Source organism: Rhopilema esculentum, chromosome 13 (assembly GCF_057945365.1).
Source record: "Rhopilema esculentum isolate cy_ngs chromosome 13, ASM5794536v1, whole genome shotgun sequence".
Classification (NCBI taxonomy): domain Eukaryota; kingdom Metazoa; phylum Cnidaria; class Scyphozoa; order Rhizostomeae; family Rhizostomatidae; genus Rhopilema; species Rhopilema esculentum.
In genome coordinates, this window is record NC_142827.1 from 9,461,297 (window position 1) to 9,481,939 (window position 20,643).

The window sequence follows — 20,643 nt, forward strand, 5'->3', positions numbered from 1 at the left end:
ATAAATGTACATAGCATTGAGTCTAGTTCGATATCTAAAACACGAAAATTACAGAATAGGATTATAGAAAAAATCAAGATTTGTTGATTACTACTTTAATTATTATTTAATTTCAATATGTCAAGTCAGTAGTAGAACTAATATAGTATAAAATGTTAAGATCTCAATCATACGAAGTTTTTGGATACTTGAAAAGCAGAGACAATCATTTGACAAAAATCTTCTAAATAGTTAAGAATTTCCAGATATTCACCAATTTCTGAGCCAATGCATAGATTTAGAATACATTCTTATTCGACTCCTAATTGTAACAATTTGTATTCATACATAGTTTTCTTAATATTTTTGTTGGCTACCTTGTTTATTATGCTCAAGACAGCAGCTTTGATGTCTTATCTTAATGTTTGATTAGCATTATAATGAATAGGCGATATTTAGTTGAAATAGTAAGATGTTCTTGGCAATCGGGACACAAGTTCGTTCTGGAGACCTAAAAAGTATTGTTTTCTTATGTAGAAAAACTGGTATTTCTATCAAGTGGATAGGATAGGTATAATTTCTTTGTTTTTCGACCTGATTCAAGAAACGGCTGCAAATGGTCTTTCTAAATCAAATTTGCAAGCCTCCTAAATACTTATATTCAAAGAATGCACCTCAGTTGATAGGTTAAGATTATAACAATTGTACGAGCTAATTCTTAACTTGAAGATACGTAATAATAAATCACAAACATTGAATAAATGTAGTTGAATCAAAAACTGTAAATGTTACCCATTGTTAGTTGCTGTTAGTTCAGACAACTTTGAAGTTGAGTGAAGCGTGCAATCCTGCTAGCTGCTTTGAGCTGAATGTTGCCAGCAAACTTCTTGTACCCGGCTTGGTCTAAAATTTGAAAGTTTGAATGTCAGTAGAAACAGTTTTCTATTCAATGTAGGTACGTGTAGACATTGTTTAGACATTACATTAAAGGAGTTGTCTAGTTTCCATACTGTTCGACCTGATAGTCATAAATAAGCATGATCAATAGTCATAAATTAGTATGATTAATTATTTCAAGTAAAGGGTTAGGGTAAGGGTAAGGGTAAGGGTAAGGGTAGGGGTAAGGGTAAGGGTAAGGGTAAGGGTTAGGGTTAGGGTTAGGGTTAGGGTAAACTAATTACGTCATCAGGTCGAGCAGTATGAAAACTAGCCAGCTCCTTACATTGAGGGAGTTGATTTTAAAAAAGAAGTGAGCTTTTAAATATCAGGTAAAATGCCTCAATCACTGTTGTGATTTAATAATACATCATGCACCGGGTACTTACTTTTCATCAAGGTTTACATGAAACACTGAGTAATGATTGATAGAAATTGCCTTGCTACAATATTGTTTAAACTTACATTTGGGGTGATCTTGATAGCCAGTTGTGAAGACATTTTTCCACCAATGTTTCTGAAATGGAACAAATACGTGTTAGTTCATTGGAATAATAACTACAGGAAGTTTTTGAAGAATATCGTATTCATTATTATTTTTTTGGCTGTAAAAAACATATTTATTATTATGTCAAAAGCCTGTTTTCAATGCTTGTCTGATCTCTGTTGAAAATCTACCACCCCTCTTAATTTTCTATTTTCAAATGTAGAATTTGTAGTAAGCAGTACCTGCCTGAACTCTGCTGAAATTCTTCCTCCCTTCATTATTTTTGTTTTCAAAGTTTTCAATCGGTACTAAGTATTGCTTACCTGAATTCTGCTGAAATTCTTTCTTTCATCAGTGTGCCATCCAGATGAATCATTCCATTTTGCAAGGCAACGTCAAGAGGGTTTGCAAATTGAACCTTTAATGTAACTTCTTTATCTAATTCAACCTCGCTTGGAACATCTCTGAATACGAGTTCAGGCTTCCTTATTTCCACGATTTTGCTTGTTGTGCAGACCTGACTTGTCTCTTTTGCAGTGCATGTTATGAACAATCGAATCATGGAATACTCATTCAAGTGTCCCATGTACCCACTTGCTTTCAAATTGACTGTTATCTTCTTATCTGTTTTTCAATTTTCGACAAAAGAAAATAAACACATGAGATATTTACACAGTTTTATCTCGATACGCTTTTTCAAGCTTTTCTAAATCTTTTGTTGCATTGCTGTCACGTAAATAAGATCAAAATCCTACTTATATTTCATTGTTAGTTCCAAAAATATTTATAAGAGTATTCCATATTATAACTATTTCTATTATTTCATGAATCTTCCTTTATCTGGTTGCCAATTTTAATACTTGAGTGTGCTTGTTACCTGAGTCCCTTTAATCTATCATTCTCCTGTTGTAAATCAATGACTTTAGAAAGTAGAAGTTTGAGTTTATTTATATTGAAATAACCTCACCTTCTTGTGCACCGATCTTCTCATTGAGTCGTTTATATCCCAGCTCACCTTTCGACACCCCGTTGTACCTCACGATGTTTCCTCCGACTATCAGTTTAAGCGTGAGGTCTTGCTCCCCTGTGTTCTTCAAGTAAACATCGACATTAATGTCGTCGCCAATCTCAATGATAGAATCTTGTGGCCTCGCTTTCATTTCAAGTGTTTTTGGTGTGCTCCTCACATGCATGTTTCCTGCCTTGTCCATTGCTCTTCTCACTGTTGCTCTTTCCAGAACTGAGTTTTCAGGGAATTTGTACTCATTTGTTATGTCTTGTCTTGACCTCTTCCCAACAATTTTGGTACTTATTTTCTTGCCTGTAAAGTAGATATTGAATTCAAAATGGGAGAATTTGTACAACAACACCCCTCATATTTAGATTACCTTATCAAAAATATCAAGAGATCTTATTTTTGTCTAGCATCTTATAACAAGGCCGAGGATTTGAAGGACTGCGTCGGCATGACAGCTTCGGGGAGTGGACCAAGTTTTTTTATAAAAGATGTCGAGCCTTGTATATAAGTTTCAGTGAGTTGCATGAATGTGAAGCCATGATACTCTAAAAATTTTGAAAAAAACTTGGAAAAATAGCAGTTGGAAAAATGACAAGCAGAAGCTAGACTAGATACTGATGAAAACGCCTTCTTAAAACGATCAGTGAATAAAATGTAAATGTGATGACGTCACGAAAATCTATTTTTAGAATTGCTTGATTTTGAACATATAGCTCGAAAGAACACCATAAAACATCTCTAAATGTGTATAGGAACATCGTCAATCAGCGATCCTATAAATGGTGACCACGACGTGACACGATTGTTGATTACGTTACTGTGGATACGGAACGGAGGCAATGGACAGTGACAATATGGAGGACATGATTACGTTTAGACCATTGCAATTTGTCTGAGATACAGTCACATGAGTCCCAACCCATATTTACAGTAATCCGGTAGCAAATTTCAAACCTTTTATTGGCAATATCTCAGAAAATATGTAGCAGATTTAACAGATTTCGCACATTTAGAGGCTTTTCATTGTTATTTCTGCTCATCTGGTCAAAATTGAACAGTTCTAAAAACATATTTTGATGACGTCTTCATCGGTACGTTAATACAAAGCTCGAAATTTTCACCCCAAAATTTGGCGCAGTCTATGAAGGTACCATACATTCGTGGTCCTCAAGAATGATGTGTTGGGATTGACTTCAAAGATGGATGCGCGAGGTCTCTTTTGAGCATTGGGGTTAGCAGTTTATATATTTTTAGACAATTACTACAAAGAGACTGATGTTCTGTTGTATTGAGAATAGGCCAAGGCAGAAGATCAAGGAAAAGTATGTAAAACATTCCATAAATGAATATGTATTTTAGGCAGCAGTGATTTACGTGTTCAGGTAATCGAATCTAGACAAAGCCAAGTCTTACCAACGTGGGTTCTGTTTGCACGCACCACTTCCCATTTGCCATTCTCGTCCTTCTGATGATATAGCACGTCACTATTCACTTCAGCCAAAATGAATTTGCCATCGTGAGGGAAATCTACCTCGCCTTCTTTGATCGCTTTAAGACTGCATGGTCCACATTGATATTTGCCTTGAAATATGCATGATACATTTTTTTATTCAAATTCTCGATGTTCAAGAGGTTGTAAATCTTCATATGCTAATACTTACATAAAAGTTTAACCGTGCTATGTACAAGTATGTACTGCTAGAATTTTACAGATTAATTTTGTGTGCATTTCGCGGCCAATTTTTCTCTGATTTTAAGAAAATACTAGAAACGAAAAGGATTGGTTTTCGTGGCCAAACTAACGATTTAGAATCCAAGCTGGATAAAATGTTATCTATAAACATGGACTTGGTTTGATCAAGGCAAATCATTTAATGACTTGTATTTTGGCATCAGCTTGCCTGTGATTAAGTTTTCATAGACGCTGTTTTATTCCAAGTACAAAGCCTATTCCAACTAAGTGTGACGTATCCACAGTTTTAATTTCTACGCTTCATTCTTATTTTATTCACTTTATTTAACGTTGGTTTACACAATAATTACACAGTAAATGCCTTATTGATCTCCAGGCTCAATCTTTTAAATCGGATTTGCCAGAACGTTTTGCAGGGGCCTTTTGGTCTGTCCTTCCTTGCAAAAGGCTAGAAAAGTTCTGTCTGCTCCCGCTTCAAGACAGGTAATACAAAAAATTACCTTCGCTCCTTTCTTGTGGAGTTGCATCAACTGCTTGCCATCCTCCATACCCAGGCTTAAGATCTGGCCTTGCCATCCATGCATCGTTCCAGCAATGGAAGTTCCTGTTGGGATGTTTCTATGTTAGTCTATGGAACTTCTAATTTTTAGTGAAAATCAATATTTGGTTTGCCTCTTGCAATTTTTCTTCATGTGGCCGATTTGGCTCTCTTGCCTCTTAGCAAAGTTTTGAAATAGCTTAATTTTTTATCATACTTATAATTTTGTGAGACTGGTATGAATGTTTGCTTGTAACGAGTATAAATTTTTATTTCACTCTCTCCAACAATCTTCGAGAAAAAGTTTTTGGGTTATTATGTCTTTATGAGGTTGAATATTTGAAGTCTGCACATTCCGGTTCTTGTGCGCTGTATATATTGGGGGCTATTAGAAAAGGAAAGGAGAGGCAAATGCCCCCTGGAGCCAATCCATCTGCAATGTTTCGCCAAGGTTTTTGGCAAAGAAATCAATATCAAAGAAGCGGGAAATAGACAGTTTGGAATCTGTTTCTGCAGTGCTTGGTGACACAGCACTACTGCCCCCCCTCCCCCCCACGAATTTTTTAGAAAAACAATCACTACCTTCACGAATGGCCGTCATTACAGTTAACTCATATTTTTTCACATCATTTATCTAAGCAATACATACCAAATACTGTCTGACGTCATGCCATCAATCTGTTTGCCGTCTTCGTCCAAGTAAATATCTTTGCTGACGTTGGCATTGGTATCATGTGCCGAGTTGAAGTTTGTCACTGAGCGGCATGGAATCCCGAGAGTTCGCAACACTAAACAAAAGAAGTGTGATTAGAATTTCATTGCTTGGTAGTTCTAGGCAGGGCCTTTTCTACTGGCTTTAAGGGGCTTTGTGTTTGAGACATTCGATAAAAATGTCGTTCAAAAGCGAGGAGTTTTGCCTGAAGGATGGAATACCAAAACCGCTGACCCTCAAACAGCTGGCTGTAGACTGGTCTCGCCCCATTCCAGAGTTCATCTGTGAAGTTACACTGAATGAGTTCCTAAAGCTGACCTAGCCTACCCACTTTGACTGCAAGTTGAACCTGACAAAATCCCTTGAGCACAACATCTAGCAACATCCCTGGTCCTAGCAACAAAGTCTTGCAATTATTTCCTTTAAAGCACGTGGATTCATTTATTTATAAATACACTAAGTTGCATAAAAGAAAACCCAGAAAATGACAAACCTGTTGTGAGAAGTGCGCTGAAAACCCAACATTGACCAAATTTGACTGACTTCTTTTCTTTCATGTATTCTTCAAATATTGGTGGGCTGCTTGTCCAATAGAGCGGCGATTTACCGCCTTCGTAGTCACCTGACCAGTTCCCAACCAGCAAACCTCTATTGTCGCAGCTGTTTACCTACGAGGGTAGTTAGACAGATCATAACAGCAACATACCATTCAAAATTAAGTGTAAATCAATTTTCTGTTTATATGAAACAGTAAATGAAATGTCACTCCATCGGAGATATATAATTACTTGCAGCATAAAAAGAGAGCCTTTTGGGAAGTTTTACAAATCATTCGACAAGGGAAGTTCAGTTTAGAGGAACCTCCTCGACTGACTTCAAGCCTAGCAGTGGATCCAACGAGGACATTGGGGTTAATAGCCTCCCACTTCTGTCAAAATATAGTCAACCTTGCCCTTATTGAAATGATAAACCTACTGTTCCATCAAGCATACAAATGAAACATTCTAGAAAATTGCACTGACTTGAACATGATCATGTAAGCAAACACAGTTGTATGCATTTAAAGCAGTCGTACAAAGTGAAACGACAATATTAAGTTGTCAAGGTTGAGACCTATAAGATTGGAAAATTTTCTTTTCTCGGAGAAATTTGCAAGTATTCTTGAAGGCAACCAAACACAAATGTGCACATTATTGAACTTTGAATCAAAGGAATCTGCGGGTCGCTGCTTACGTTGACTTTGACTTCACGATATTTCTACGACGCAGTTCTAATTTACGAATGCCATGATATCTATGCGATGCAGTTCTGATTTACGAATCCCGTGGCACAAGCAAAAGCAAAAGACATGGCTTACCAGCGATGACATCCTTCTGGTAACTTCAATTACACTGTCTCTACCCGATGGTTTCGTCAGACTCAGCAAATAGAACGTGCACTCGAGGGATACGTCTTCAAACTGTAGCGAGAAAAAGCTTTTGCTTGTAAACATTTTGCGAAAGGATTTTAACTTACTGATTTCCTAGAACGTCAATCTCTAAATTTTCTGTAGCATTTATTCTACATTAAACCGTGAAAATCTTCTAAATCGTGAAAATTTAAAAAAGAAGAATATTTAGTTACTATTACATTAGTAATATATTCAAACAGAACAATTTCCATCTTCTCTCTGTCTTGACAATGGACGCAAGGTGAGCTTTGGGGTATGGAACTTCAGTTTCTTGACATTTTTGAGTGTCAAAAATCTACTTGCAGCTTAAAGACTCATTGCTAACAATGAGCCATTGCGCTACGCAAGCATCCCATAATGCATTTTTAGACTGTCTGAAAACAAATTTGGTTAATCCGTAGAAGCTTACTGCCATTGTTTGGACCGTCGCCACGCTCGCAAAGGCCCATTGTTAGCAATAAGTCTTTAAAGAACTTTGCCATATATGTTCTTACTGACTTGCAGGGTTACTGTTATCCTAGAAACACGAAGCATATGCCCCCTGGTCCCAATGCCCCCTGGTCCGGTTCAAGGCTCTAGCAACCTCAAGCTTCTGCGGTACCTCACCATCTTACCTGGCCGAAGTACCAGTCCTTTCCACTTTGGTACTTGCTGCTTCCAGTGTAGATAACTCCGTGTTGGCGAAGAACGTATTCCCTTCTGTCCTCGTCGTCCTTCATGTAAACATCGTCAGCTGTAAAAACAGATATAGTTGTGGGTAAGTTGACTGGTGATGACGTCATGAAAATAAACTGTGAGGTTATGGATAATATCTAAGAAAATATTATGAATTTGTTCTACTTGTAAAAATTCATTTGAATCTATTAGTACTTGCATGGGATTTAGCCACACGAGCCTCCGAACTTACCCAATCAAAAAGCTATGATAAGGTCATGTTCAAGTCAAAATAACAGTTATATTTAAAATAGCACGAAGAAGCATAGAAATACTAAAGAAGCTCGGATCTCCACAGAGAATTAATGTCGGATAAATTTTTTTGGAGATTTATTAAGTAATCACCTTAGAAGATTCAAGATATTATAATATAAATTGTTGTAAAAATGTGAATAGCTTTAATTATAAAATGCCTTCTATGAAATGCAAGAAAAGTTGTGCCATCATTCTTTACGAATACCCATATGATTTAAAATGATGTATTTTTATTTGAAGCATAATCGTTGACATTCAACTTATTTCCGTGCTTCACTGCTTCGTTTATCCTGATACTCGTACATACCTTTGTTCCATGGGTTGAACAAGATGAACAACGAATTTGGATGTTGATAGAGTATATCATCGTCGTCCTCAAATGCAATTTCATATTTGGCTGGCAGTGCATCTACCGGACAGTTGACCTCCAAGTTCAGAATGTTTTCTTTCATGCCAATTACTTTGTAGGCCCATTTCTGATTTAATGCATCAAATTCTTCGACTTTGGGAATATGCACAAACGATTTATCGAATTCTCTTGGCTTATTACCAGTCTTTAGCGAGATGTAGAAGTTATCTTCTTCTGGTTTGTACGGCCTAGTCAAATGAACGTCTATAAAGAAGGCTTGTCCTCTTCGAACAATGAGCTGCTTTGAAATAAACTTGATGGTGTTATGCAGAGGCCTGTTTTTCTCATCTTTCTGATCAACTTTGACGATCTGCAGGGCTAAAACAGGAGCAGGACTTCTTATATAAATGACATTTCTCTTGATTCTAATCATTTTAATACAAGTTATTGAAAGCAAACCGAATTTCTATCTCTACTTAGATTGATTTTCTGTGGACGTGTAATGCATATAGGTATGACACCTAGCTTTAAGGACAGAGTGATTCAGTGTCAACATACTTGTTGAACATTCGCACGTACCTCATCAGACAACTTGGCGCTGAAACATTCAACTCGTCTATATATATATATATTTATATATCTATCTAAGAAGCAGTTGTTACTACAATAAGGACACTTTACCTAGGTTTTCGATCTCAATTGCAATCTTTTTATCGCCTTCGTCCTTTGCTAGCCATCTGTTGCAGTGAAAGTTGTAGTTTCTGCTCGTTGTTATGTCTTTGATAGTAACCTGATGAAGAGGTGTCAATAGAATTCTTTACAAGGGAAAGATCTAGATGCAAAATTTTGATTATAACGAGAACATTACGGCACCAGTAAGGGCAATCATAATGCACAAAAACAGTCGTGTTGTTACCTTGTTCAAATGCCATCCCGAAAAGTGCCCGGAATCGTCGTGTCGAACAGCTATCTTTGTAATGATCCCGATTGCCTTGCCAACTTTGACAGTAAATTTGTCATCGCTACGAGAGAGAACAACAAAGTACTGCACCTATTCTGTACTGCACTAAAAACTCCATTTCATCTTCATAATCGCGTCATATTATCTTTTAAAATAATTCACATAAGATATTCAAGGTATTTACAAGATTTAGCTATATTTTGTCCTTGGCTTCAAGGGTATTTTGATATGCCAGTGGTCATTGTTTTGTGATATCTAATGATTTTATTTTTCTCGGAATAACTTTTTCATTTGCTTAAAGTAACTAAGTAGCCGAATAGCTTAAGTATTTTCTATAATATGATATATATCCTCTGCCTTTTTTTGTCTTTGCTTATTATTGTCTGTATCAAAGTTGCTTCTAATGTTACTTTTCTGGATAAAGTTTGCATTTCTGGTGCGATGCTCTTGCGAACTTCCTGTTAAAATTTGTGTCCCCTGTTGAGAGCCGTATGTTTCGTTGGCAGACATACAACGCTTCCCAGAACTGCTTATCTTTCTAAACTATTTACTTCTTTTAAAAGGCAAAAGCCGCACAAGCTAAATTGAAAAGCATACTTTGTAATCTCTTACGTCATTTTGCAGTAAAGCAATATTGTTTTGAGTTGGAGAGGTGGATGGCTGAATTTGACAGTGATTGACTATCGCCAGTGGCTCTATAATACCTACCTTGGGTACAGGAGCCTTCAGAGTGGGCCAAAGACAGTGGAATTCACCGACCCTCTCTGGCACCCAGGGTATATAATGCTACCCGTTTTTGTTTTTGAGAGAACACGTTATAAGAGAAAGCAAGAAATTGGCTGTGAGATTGTACAAGTAACAAACCTTTAGTACATGGTGCACATATCTCAAAACATTTTGCTCATAATTAGAGTTTAACCGGATTTTCTATTGACGGCTTTTCTGTAAAATTTACTTCGAAATAAAGCTTGAAGGAATTTTACGACTGCCTGAGACAACGGGCATTATATTTTGGCATGTTGCATTTGTCATACCCCTTCGAACTGTTGTTTGCGATTCTTCTTTCTATCAGCTAAGACCATTTAATTGCCTTACAACATGGATTAAGTACAGGCATGGGTTAAACACCGCTCATTTGCCATGCTAAACTTTATGAAGTTCCATTGTTTTATGGAGTTATCTAGGGTGCAAGCGCAGTTAATGAATGGAACAAACTCCTTCAATGCAAAGAATGTTTCCGCAATCAACAGACAATTAAGGCCAGCACGAAAAAAATGCTATAACAAGAAGTTTTTTAATACACACCTTCCAGCTTCGAAAAGCTTCTTCCCTTTCGTGTTATCTATAAGTTCAATTTCATCACTTTCTCCATCTGATCCAAAGAGCTTGATGAACACTTTAGCATCCGTCCCAGCTGCAAATTTTCCACTTGTTGTAGCCAGAGTCGAAACTCAATAAGAGAATACTTCTAGTGGTTACTTGTATGAGATCTATCACAGAATAACCAAAACACAACAAAACAGAATTATATATAAAGGTGGATATTACGTAATGTTCTTAAGGCGAATACCGGGGGTAGATGTAATGCAATAACTATACTCCCTAACATTTCCCCCTTCCTATAACTGAATAGCTGTCCATGGAATGTTCTCGGGAAAATGACGTGCTCTTCTTTCCCGCAAATTATATCGTCTGTAGGGTCGTTCATTGTCATCATGGAATTCCTCATTGTCCGTATCGGTAGTGTAGTCTTCGTCAGAACTGGTATACACCCTTTCTTCATCAGATTCAGAGTCATTTGTCTTTGATGCGAAACGATCCAGAATATCATCTTGACGAAAGGAACGATCATGAAACATCACGTCTTGAACTGGACGATCTGTGTTTTTGTCCATGGCAACTGGTGTTAAGCGATCATGATGAACGGTTTTCGTTTCTTTAGTCTGGTCGTTTTCAATCTTAAAGTTTACTCCGTTAGGCAACTTTTGAAGGACTGTCCATGGACCCCGGCGACGGGGAGCTAGTTTACGATTCTCGCCGGTCTTATAATACTTTACTTTAAGCCATACCTTTGCACCTTGGGGAAAGTCATTAAAACGAATATTCTTGTTATATTGTTTTTGCATATTTGATCTACTTAATTGGAGATTGTCGATTACAACATCATAGGCCGTCTTTATTGTTTGATTGCGATCGTTTGCATACTCGGTAGGAGTGTTAGAATCCATCGGAGTATGGTCAGCAGTAGCGAATAGAACATCGATAGGGAGGCGTGCAGATCTGCCAAACACAATATCAAAAGGTACATGATTTATGGCCTTACTGACACTCGTATTTAGGGCAAAAATTAATTCAGGCAATATTGTAGACCACTTGGATTGGTTCAATGAACGATGTAAGAGGGCAGAGCGAAGCATGTCCTTGACGCTACGAATATTTCTCTCTGCGAAACCATTTCCCTGAGAGTGGTAGGCGGATGAACGTCGTTTCTCGATGCCAAATATATTGCAAAGTTCGTGTAATGCTTGGCTATCTATATTAGATCCTTGGTCACTGAGGATATATAATGGTATACCATGAATGTAGATCCATTTAGACAAGAGTGCTGCAATAATCGAGGATGTCGTTTGATCTTTTAACGGAACTGCTTCAATATATTTAGAGAAAATGTCACCTATGAGCAGAAAATATTCGAAACCTTTGTTATCTTTCGGCATATATGCAATATCGATGCAGATGAATTGCATTGGGGCATCAGGGGTGACCATGTCGACTAGAGGTGCTCTAGGAGGGGCAGTGTTGCATTTAGTTTGCTGACAATGTACACAAAGAGAAATGAAATTCTTTACGTAGCCATACATACTTGGCCAGAAAAAACGATCTTTCAAAATTGCATAACATTTATCAGTACCAAAATGTGCCGTGTTATGAACTTCAGCAATAACGAATTTGCGTAGCGATGCTGGAATAACTGGACGACCTGATTTTGTTAAAACTCCGTTCTCTATTCGGAGTTGATTTTGGATTCTCTTGAAGCGACCTTGTGAAATCCGTGTTTTATTTTCTACAGCATGTTTGACACTATTAATGACTGGATCTGATTGTTGTTCTTCCAATAATTGTTCTTTAAAAGAAATATCGCTGAAGAAGGCTGCGTAAATTTTGTCATCGAATAGTGAATTCGGTTGTGTAGAAGAGGCATTTTTGTTGCGTGAGAGTAGGTCAGCTTTGATATTAGTTTTACCGCGGATATACTGGACGGTGTAATCATACTCTTCTAGCTCTGCAATCCAGCGAGCAAACTTCCCACGTGGATCCTTTTGCTGGCGAAGATGAACCAAAGGGTTGTGGTCGGAATTTAAAACGAATGGGGTACCAGATAAGTACACATGCCAGTGACGAATGGCCAGTATCAGAGCAAATGCTTCTTTTGTTATGGTGGCCCAGTTTCGCTGAGAACTGTTAAAAGCAGTGGAAAAATAGGCTATCGAATGTAAAAGTCCATCGGATCCCTTTTGGGACAAAACACCACCGGCTGCAAAATCGCTGGCGTCAACTTCGATGATAAAAGTTTCATTAAGTTTCGGAAAAGCTAAAATTGGCTGTGAAGTTAATCGACGTTTTATTTCACAAAAAGCGGACTCACAAGACTCTGACCACGCAAATTGAACATTATCACTTGTGAGACGATTGAGTGGCTGCGTAATTGTTGCAAAATTGCGAATAAAAGCTCGGTAGAACCCAGCTAAACCCAAAAATGACTTCAATTCCTTCCTCGTGGTTGGTGGAGGAAAATTGCTGATGGCCTCAGTCAGGCGCTGCTGAGGCTGGATGCCGTCAAATGAAAGTTCATAACCAAGAAAATTTACTTTTTCCGAAGCAAAAACACATTTTGATGCTTTGAGAGAAACCTTGGCAGATCGCAGACGATCAAACACTGTAGCTAAATCCTGAATATGTTGTTCAAACGTGGAATTAAATACTACTATGTCATCCATATACGCTAAAGTCCTGTCCGATGGAAGGCCAGCGAGGCACATATCCATCATGCGCTGGTATGATGCCCCTGCATTGGAGAGTCCAAATGGCATCACGTTGAACTCGAATTTACCGTTTGGTGAAGAAAACGCAGTTTTTTCTTTGTCGCTTTCCACTAACGGAATAGACCAATAAGCAGATGCTGCATCTAATGTAGACCAATATCGGGCTCCTGCCATTTTGTCGATGACGTCCTTGATGTGAGGTAAGGGGTAAGTGTCCCTTTTTGTAACATCGTTTACGCCACGAAAATCGCATACGAACCGAATACTGTTATCTTTCTTCTTCACTAACAACACCGGAGCATTCCATGGTGAGGCTGACGGACGAATAATTCCATTGGACAGCATTTCGGAAACTTGTTGCTTCAAATCATCTTGCCAAGCAACCGGAACTCTATGTTGTTTGCGGTTGACGGGTAAAGCATCATTAGTAATAATTCGATGTTTAACGAGTGGTGTTTGTTGAGGCTTTTTTGTGTTAGCAGCAAAAACATCTTGGTAATCCATTAGCAATTGTTCAAGTTGTGACTTTTCCTGGGCAGACAGTTTTGAGTTTATGTCAACATCATCAATTTTAAAACTGGAGGCCCTGCTTTCTATGTTGGCTGAGGAAATAGTCTCTCCGGCTGGTTGTAAGGTACCCATCGTAGTTTGAGATTTAAGAACCACATCACACGATGAGACATTCAATGCAGTAATACAAAATATGCCATCAATGTTGGGTACAACGCGAGATCTAGTAATATATAAGCCACGTGACTTTGGCAGTCGATTTGGTTCAAAATCTCCAGTCAACATAAAGTTATCGGTGGTAGACTCCACTGAGAGAACCTTTTCTGAACGAGCAGGGATAGTGGTGTCCTCACATAACCGGACACTGGCGTTCTGAGTTGATAAGCAAGAGATAGATGTAGGTCCTAGTTGTATTTTGTTTTGAGCAAAATCAAATTTGACTGAGCCAAAGAGACGCATGAAGTCCCTGCCAAGTAGGATATTTGTGTAATTAATTGAGTCTAGAACTTGAAAAACATGTTTGCGGGGTGGCAGGTTAGAAATTTGGACGTTGAGAGTGACAGCACCCAATATTTTCATTTTTTCACCCGAAGCATTAATCAGAGTTTTCAGCGAACTATTATCTATTTCACTGTCCAAACCGATTTTCTTGAGAGTTCCTAAGTCAATAATTGATGTGCCAGAGCCCGTATCTAACATAACATGAGTGTTTACAGTTTGTATCTTTGCAACAATAACGACTAAACATGGGTCTTCTGATTGAAAAATATCGGCACTGGCGGTTAGTCACTGATAGTTTGGGCAGGATGGGTTCCAGCTGTCATGGCCTTGTTGGCCGCAGGCCTGACAAAATCGAGTTGGACAACTTGCAACAAAATGATCAACGCTTTTGCATGACCTGCATTTGTTCTGTTGTGAGGGGGTGTTGTTACCACGAAAGTTTCCAGTGAATCGTGAACCACGGCCCTGACCCCGATTACGGTTTTGAAAACGGCGACCAAAAGGGGTCCCGCGGCCCCTATGAAATGGTTGATTGGATGTGTAATTTACGCCACTCGCTGATGAATTGTTACCCCCGGATTGATCATCCGTTGTCATCGCATTCAATTTTTCAACAACTTTATCAGCTATTTTATCAATAACCGTGGGATGTATTTGTTCATCGCCACTGTCAATACTAATTGCATTAGCTGAATGGCATTTTGCAATTGTCATGTTTGACTTAACACCAGCTAATTCTAAGCGTACGGTTTCCGCTGCTAGGGCTTTAACATCACATGATTGGAATTTTTCCATTGCCTTCAAGGCAGAACGCATGTCAGGGTGAAGTCCACGAACAAAATAATCCTTAGCTAGAATTGCTCGAGCTGAGTCGTCAAAGCCTGGGTAGGCCAGTTTAATCAATTCCATTATTTTGTAGGAGTATGTTAGAGCAGACTCACCTTGTAGACGATTTCTATTAGACAGTTCAAAGATTGCTTCTTCACGATTTAATTGGCCTTTCTCAAATTCTTTGAGAAGCTCCCCCTTTATTTGATCGAAATCTTTTCGTTCTTCTGCAGATAAACGAAGGTAAACATCGAAGGCAGGCCCCTCTAATCTGCTTGCCAAATTCTGAGCTTTTTTCTCTCCTGTAAATCCTTTCAGGGCTGAATGTAATTCTACCTTAGTCACAAATTCCGTAAGATTCCCTTGGCCGTTGAAACTTTTTATTTTGTTTTCCATTTTGATTATAGCTGAGATAGGTTCTGTGATAGAAATGTAGCCAGAGTCGAAACTCAATAAGAGAATACTTCTAGTGGTTACTTGTATGAGATCTATCACAGAATAACCAAAACACAACAAAACAGAATTATATATAAAGGTGGATATTACGTAATGTTCTTAAGGCGAATACCGGGGGTAGATGTAATGCAATAACTATACTCCCTAACATTGTTGAAACAAGAATTTCGAATTCTTGATCTGTAACGAAGATTTCGTTTTTTCTTGACAATGACTTGATCAAGAACTTTACAAGGTTGTAGGTTTGCTTTCGTTGCTAAACCTTCTCACATTTCAAAGCCTTGCTATGCTTTGCAAACGCTAACACTTCCGTTTCAGTTCCAGGAAAACAAAAATCCATGTTTTCAATATTTTGATCTTTTATTAAACGGAATTTGCAAATAAAAGAATTTTTTATACCTCACTATGGAGGTATAAAATGAAGGAAGTTCCATTAAAAAGGCTGTCTAAAGGGAGGCTAGGAAGTCTCAGCCCCCCTCAATAATTGCTTGGTTGAGCTTTATTTCTTTCTAACAGAGTACTGAACTGAAGCAACTGAAAGGGCAGCATCTTCCTCCTCTAAAATGGCATCGATTATCAAGAAAATGTGGTTGCAAAACTTCCTGTTTGCTTCTCTCGCAGGGGCTTTGTGTCTTTTTTGCCCCAGGGTCACCGAAACCTCTCGGCGCCCTTGATCCTTGCCAGGTATAAAGTCTGAAACAAAATTTCTTCGTTCAAAAAAGCCGTTTTAATTATTTGCATATTGTCCTTTGTACTCCTCAAAATTTTCACTTACTATTTTCAACCCTCCAATCACAATTAGCTATTATTATTAAAGTTGGTGCTGCTATTTTTTCCTGTTTTATCGTGTCTTTTCAGACACATCTACTGAGTATTTGAATACGTTGTTTTGCCTGGCTTTATAATCCCATCCATTATCCCAGCTGACAATCTCAGGCGTTGCTTTCTTAAAAGCACCAAATACTTTGTTGTACATCTGAGAATTTTACGTTGGTACTCAAACTAGCCTTGAAGCCAACTCGGTGTGAAATAACCCATTAACGATATAACTTCCTTTTACTCACCAAATCATTTATAACTCAATAGTATTTTAAAAAAAGCAGGCATTTTCAAACCGGAGTTCGCGATGGTGGACAATTTTCCACTCTACATATAACTTTCTTTCGTTCACTCTTGAATTTTGTCAATTATCGAATCTGCAGTTATCTTGTGTCTACGCAACGTGACAACCTTAATGCATATGTCACTGTATTTAAACGTTGAGAGTGCCAAAGCTCCTGAAATTAATAAAGAGAAAATAACAACGACTATGGTTGTGTGACCGCGAGTGGACTGCACAGGAAACCACACAGAATCGTCAAATGCTATATTAATCTCTTAGAACCTGATATTGTTCTCCACATCATATTGTTCATTATTTTATAGGAATTTCTTTAGGCAGATCTTGTTCTGAATTCTGAATCAACTTACCCGTGGTCTGCATTTTACGTTAGGTTTGTCGCAGTGGAGATCCAAACTTCTTATATCGTCTTCCTGTAAAATATATGCAAGATTAACACTGAAAGCAAAATATCAACCAGTCCATGAAGTGTTTACTAAAAACAAACGGGCCTAAAGCACGTAGTTTGTAGTGTACAATGCAGATTAAGAATAGGAGCACCAAAGGCCCTTATTAACCTCATTTATATAATATTCATTCAACAGCCACAAGCTGCAGGTGTCAGTTGATAAAAAGCAATACACACGAAATTGCTCGCTGAAATTTGTTGATCTGCAAACAAAGAGAACTTTACATTTCATGTCCTTGTAAAACTGGCTCTTCGCTGATCAGCGAACAAATAGTTTTTCTCTGCTACATATCCAACGAATCTGATGCTCATTTGTAAAATGATGAATAATTTATATGCGTAGAGCTAAAGGGATAGTTGTTGTTTTCTTCGATCTGATGTTTTAGTTGCAGCAAGGAAGAAGATGGCGAATTGATCCGGTCGCTCAAGAGTTTCAATACAGGTGTTCTGTATCGAACTATTTAAAACAGATTACAATGAAAAGAACATGGGCTATCTGATAGTTTATAAAATATTTCTAACTTATTCTTTGTTTCATTCCTCAATCATGAAGAGTTGGAAATACATCTGATCATGAACGTGAACTCACAACAAATACAATTGAAACGACTGCAACAAGAACCCATTGATAAAAAAGATGCAAGGGATTATTTGTATTGTGGTGCCATAGAACTCATTTATATTAAGCATTCTGACCGCGTGTCCTGATAAATTATGTGGTTTTAATACCAATCAAGATTAATATAACTTTTAGCTAGTAAAGAATAAAATTCAAGAAAACACGCATTAAAGTTCACCACTCACCGTGTTCTGCCACTCGCCAATGAATTGTGCGATACTGTGTTCCTTGCTCGCTATTTATACAGGATCTTCGATGTAGGGGAAATCGTGGTTGCTCCGTTTTTCCCCTTCGAAACTCTTAATAGGGGAATCCAATTGAAGGGAATCGATCAAAGTACAATCTTTCTTTACAAGGAACAAAAAATTCATGTTTCAAGGGTGCTTGAGAAACCTTTTTTTCGGGGGCTGTTTGCGGAAAAGAAGTCATGTTATGAAAATAATAAAAAACAATTTGACAACCGCGATGGATAGAACCTGGTAATTTATGCGTAAGATCTCTTAGCACTTTCTCTGCTTTTCCCCTTCGAACTATCGGATGACTGTCTCAATGCTAGTTTCCCAACAAAAAGCTTGTTTTCTGTTATCTCTTTCCATTCTAATATTTCTTGTCTTAAATTAAAATCTAACATTCAATGCTTGCTCAAAGATAGAAATCTTAGTATTTTCCATTTCCTCTTTACAGGTATGTTTTAACAGGAATAAGCGTTTAATTTTTCAGTAATTGCTTATTGGTTTCTCTAGATCTGTTTATGCAATATTTTTTTTATAAGAACCAGATACGTTTTGCTGTGGCTCAGTGCTCTTGTTTTCTGGAAGATCTGGGGTTCAAATGTTCTTAATGTTGTTCTTTTCTACAATTATTTACTTAATATTGTTTCTACATGCTGGTTTTTATATAGCGTATTTCGACGCATTTCATCGCCATTCAGGAGGGTGTAATCACGAAGTCTTGTTATCATAAGTTGCAGATCCATTCCACGGTTCAAAATTCCTCACAATCCTTTAAAAGCTCCTCCTGGGCTTTTCTGCAGTTTTTCTTGATTGGGTTTCCTAGTTGCGCAATAAAGCCAAGGTTTTTATCAAATCGTCTATTTTGCATAGAGCTATCATGTGATATGGCACCGTTTCGATTACAGGGATTTTCAATGTTTGGAAATTATTCCAATTTTTGTGGGCTGGTTCAACAACTATTGCAAGCACACTAAAATGTTTAGTTTTAAAATATTTAGAGATCATTTTGTCTCGTTGTCGAGCAATTTCGGTATAATTTTCGTTTAGTCCAAATTGCTACAATTCCAAAATCTCTCTTTTTCACTTGTTGTTTGCAAATGGCTAGCTTTGGTTTAGAAGATGGCAATCGAAAGATAGATAGCAAAACAGAAAACCGAGAAAAAGCACAACAAAACAAAAGTCATATTGAAACGAAAGACCTAAAATTTAGTTATGCCACCAACGTAAACCTGCTTATTTTGCTTGAATCACTACCAGCGATGTGATTGAGACCTACCATCAAAACTTTCTTGACATATACTGCCCTTTCTACGGATTATAAACGATTTCTATACCCAGGAATCTATCTCAGAATTAACTAATTTAAATTATCAAATGATTTAAAAAACAGTTGGAAAACCTTGCAACAACTTCCAGGTTTCAAATTACTTTTGTTATAATCGTCTCATAATTGTTTCCTAGTTCTAGGAAAACTTAGACCACTTCTCTGAATCCGTATTATCAAGATGAAATAACTTTCCTCATTGCAGCCATTTCTGAAGTATCTGTTTGATGCTCATTCGCTTGAACTACTGAGTGGTTTTCCCAATGTTAAAAACGGTGAAAGAATTTTGCTACATACTTCATGCCTTGCTTTGGCCAATTTTCTATGGGTATCAAAATTTTTCTTTACGTCAGTTTGCAAATTGGGCCACATCTCGTAATTGCTAAACCTGAAATTGAAAAACCGGCTTTTCACTGTCCACGTAACGCCCTTGTCATGCTAGAATTCGGGTTGAATTTACTAGGGTCTGGGCAGGGTTTATGCTATGAAAATATTTATTGGCACAAATGAGATAGGCCTAGACTGCCGATTCTAAAGAGATTCTTTGACTGTTTTCCTCAAGCAACTTCTATAGGCAAACACAGAGCAATATTCCTCTTGTATTTTTGTACTTTTAATCAATATTTATCAATTTCTTTTCTTTGAACAAAACCACCTCAAATCGGTTGCAAATAGCTTCTTTTCAGTTTGAAATTATTGTTTTGTTTCTAAAAAAGTTACCTCGAAATGTCCGAATTTTATTAATTAGAATAGCGTCCTTTGCTATTCCAATATTCTACAGTATAAGCCACATATGCGTGAAAATATCTATGCCTCTATGTGATAGAGTACCGAAGTGTGACGTCATCCAAAATATATTTTTAGAATTTCTTAAATTTGGCCACATAATCTGAAAGAACGGCATAAAATACTTCTCAATATGCAAAAACTGTTAAATATGTTGCAAATTGGGCGAGAAAAGGCCAATTCAAGTTTGCTAACGGATTACTGTTATTCTGGTCATAAAGTCAAGTACAGAGGTTTGATGGGGCAAGAGCCTGTGCTCATATTGCCATTTCTCAGCCAATTTGTAACAAAATCAACTGATTTTGCAAATTTAGAGGTATTTCGTGATTCTCTTTCAAGTTATGGGATCAAATGTGAAAAATTCTAAGAATATATTCTTGTGACGTCATCACTTCGGTACTCTATTATCATACAGGCAAACACTGGGAATTCCCCTCCTTTGAATGAGGGTAATGCCAGAAATACACAGTGTCATATTATTCTTTTGGATAATGTTTCTCAGTTATTGTGCAACATTCTTCGTTATTTCGAAGAACTGCTCTTGCTAAGATCTTCGTAATTTGAGAACATTTGAATCTTAAGACTGTGAAAAGATCAGATTTTATCGTAAAACACAGTACATTCAAGCCCGCTATCAAATCTTGATAAGGTTTGAACGTATATTTCATGTATACATTTCATAT

General features: G+C 37.5%; 1 protein-coding gene across 1 annotated transcript; it reads right to left on the minus strand.

The window, feature by feature from the left end:
• Positions 1-16: 16 nt before the first annotated feature.
• Positions 17-17,859, minus strand: LOC135692117 (coagulation factor XIII A chain). The gene is made up of 17 exons (XM_089112133.1): positions 17,803-17,859; positions 16,901-16,963; positions 15,580-15,610; positions 10,398-10,520; positions 9,048-9,153; positions 8,813-8,921; positions 8,090-8,509; positions 7,428-7,546; positions 6,721-6,822; positions 5,857-6,031; positions 5,301-5,439; positions 4,614-4,717; positions 3,834-4,001; positions 2,370-2,723; positions 1,726-2,026; positions 1,381-1,432; positions 17-882 (listed from the first exon to the last, which is right to left on the minus strand). The coding sequence occupies exons 2-17, from the start codon at positions 16,911-16,913 to the stop codon at positions 793-795; spliced, it is 2,406 nt and encodes an 801-aa protein (XP_088968259.1). The 5' UTR covers positions 16,914-16,963; positions 17,803-17,859; the 3' UTR covers positions 17-792.
• Between the last annotated feature and the right edge of the window lie 2,784 nt (positions 17,860-20,643).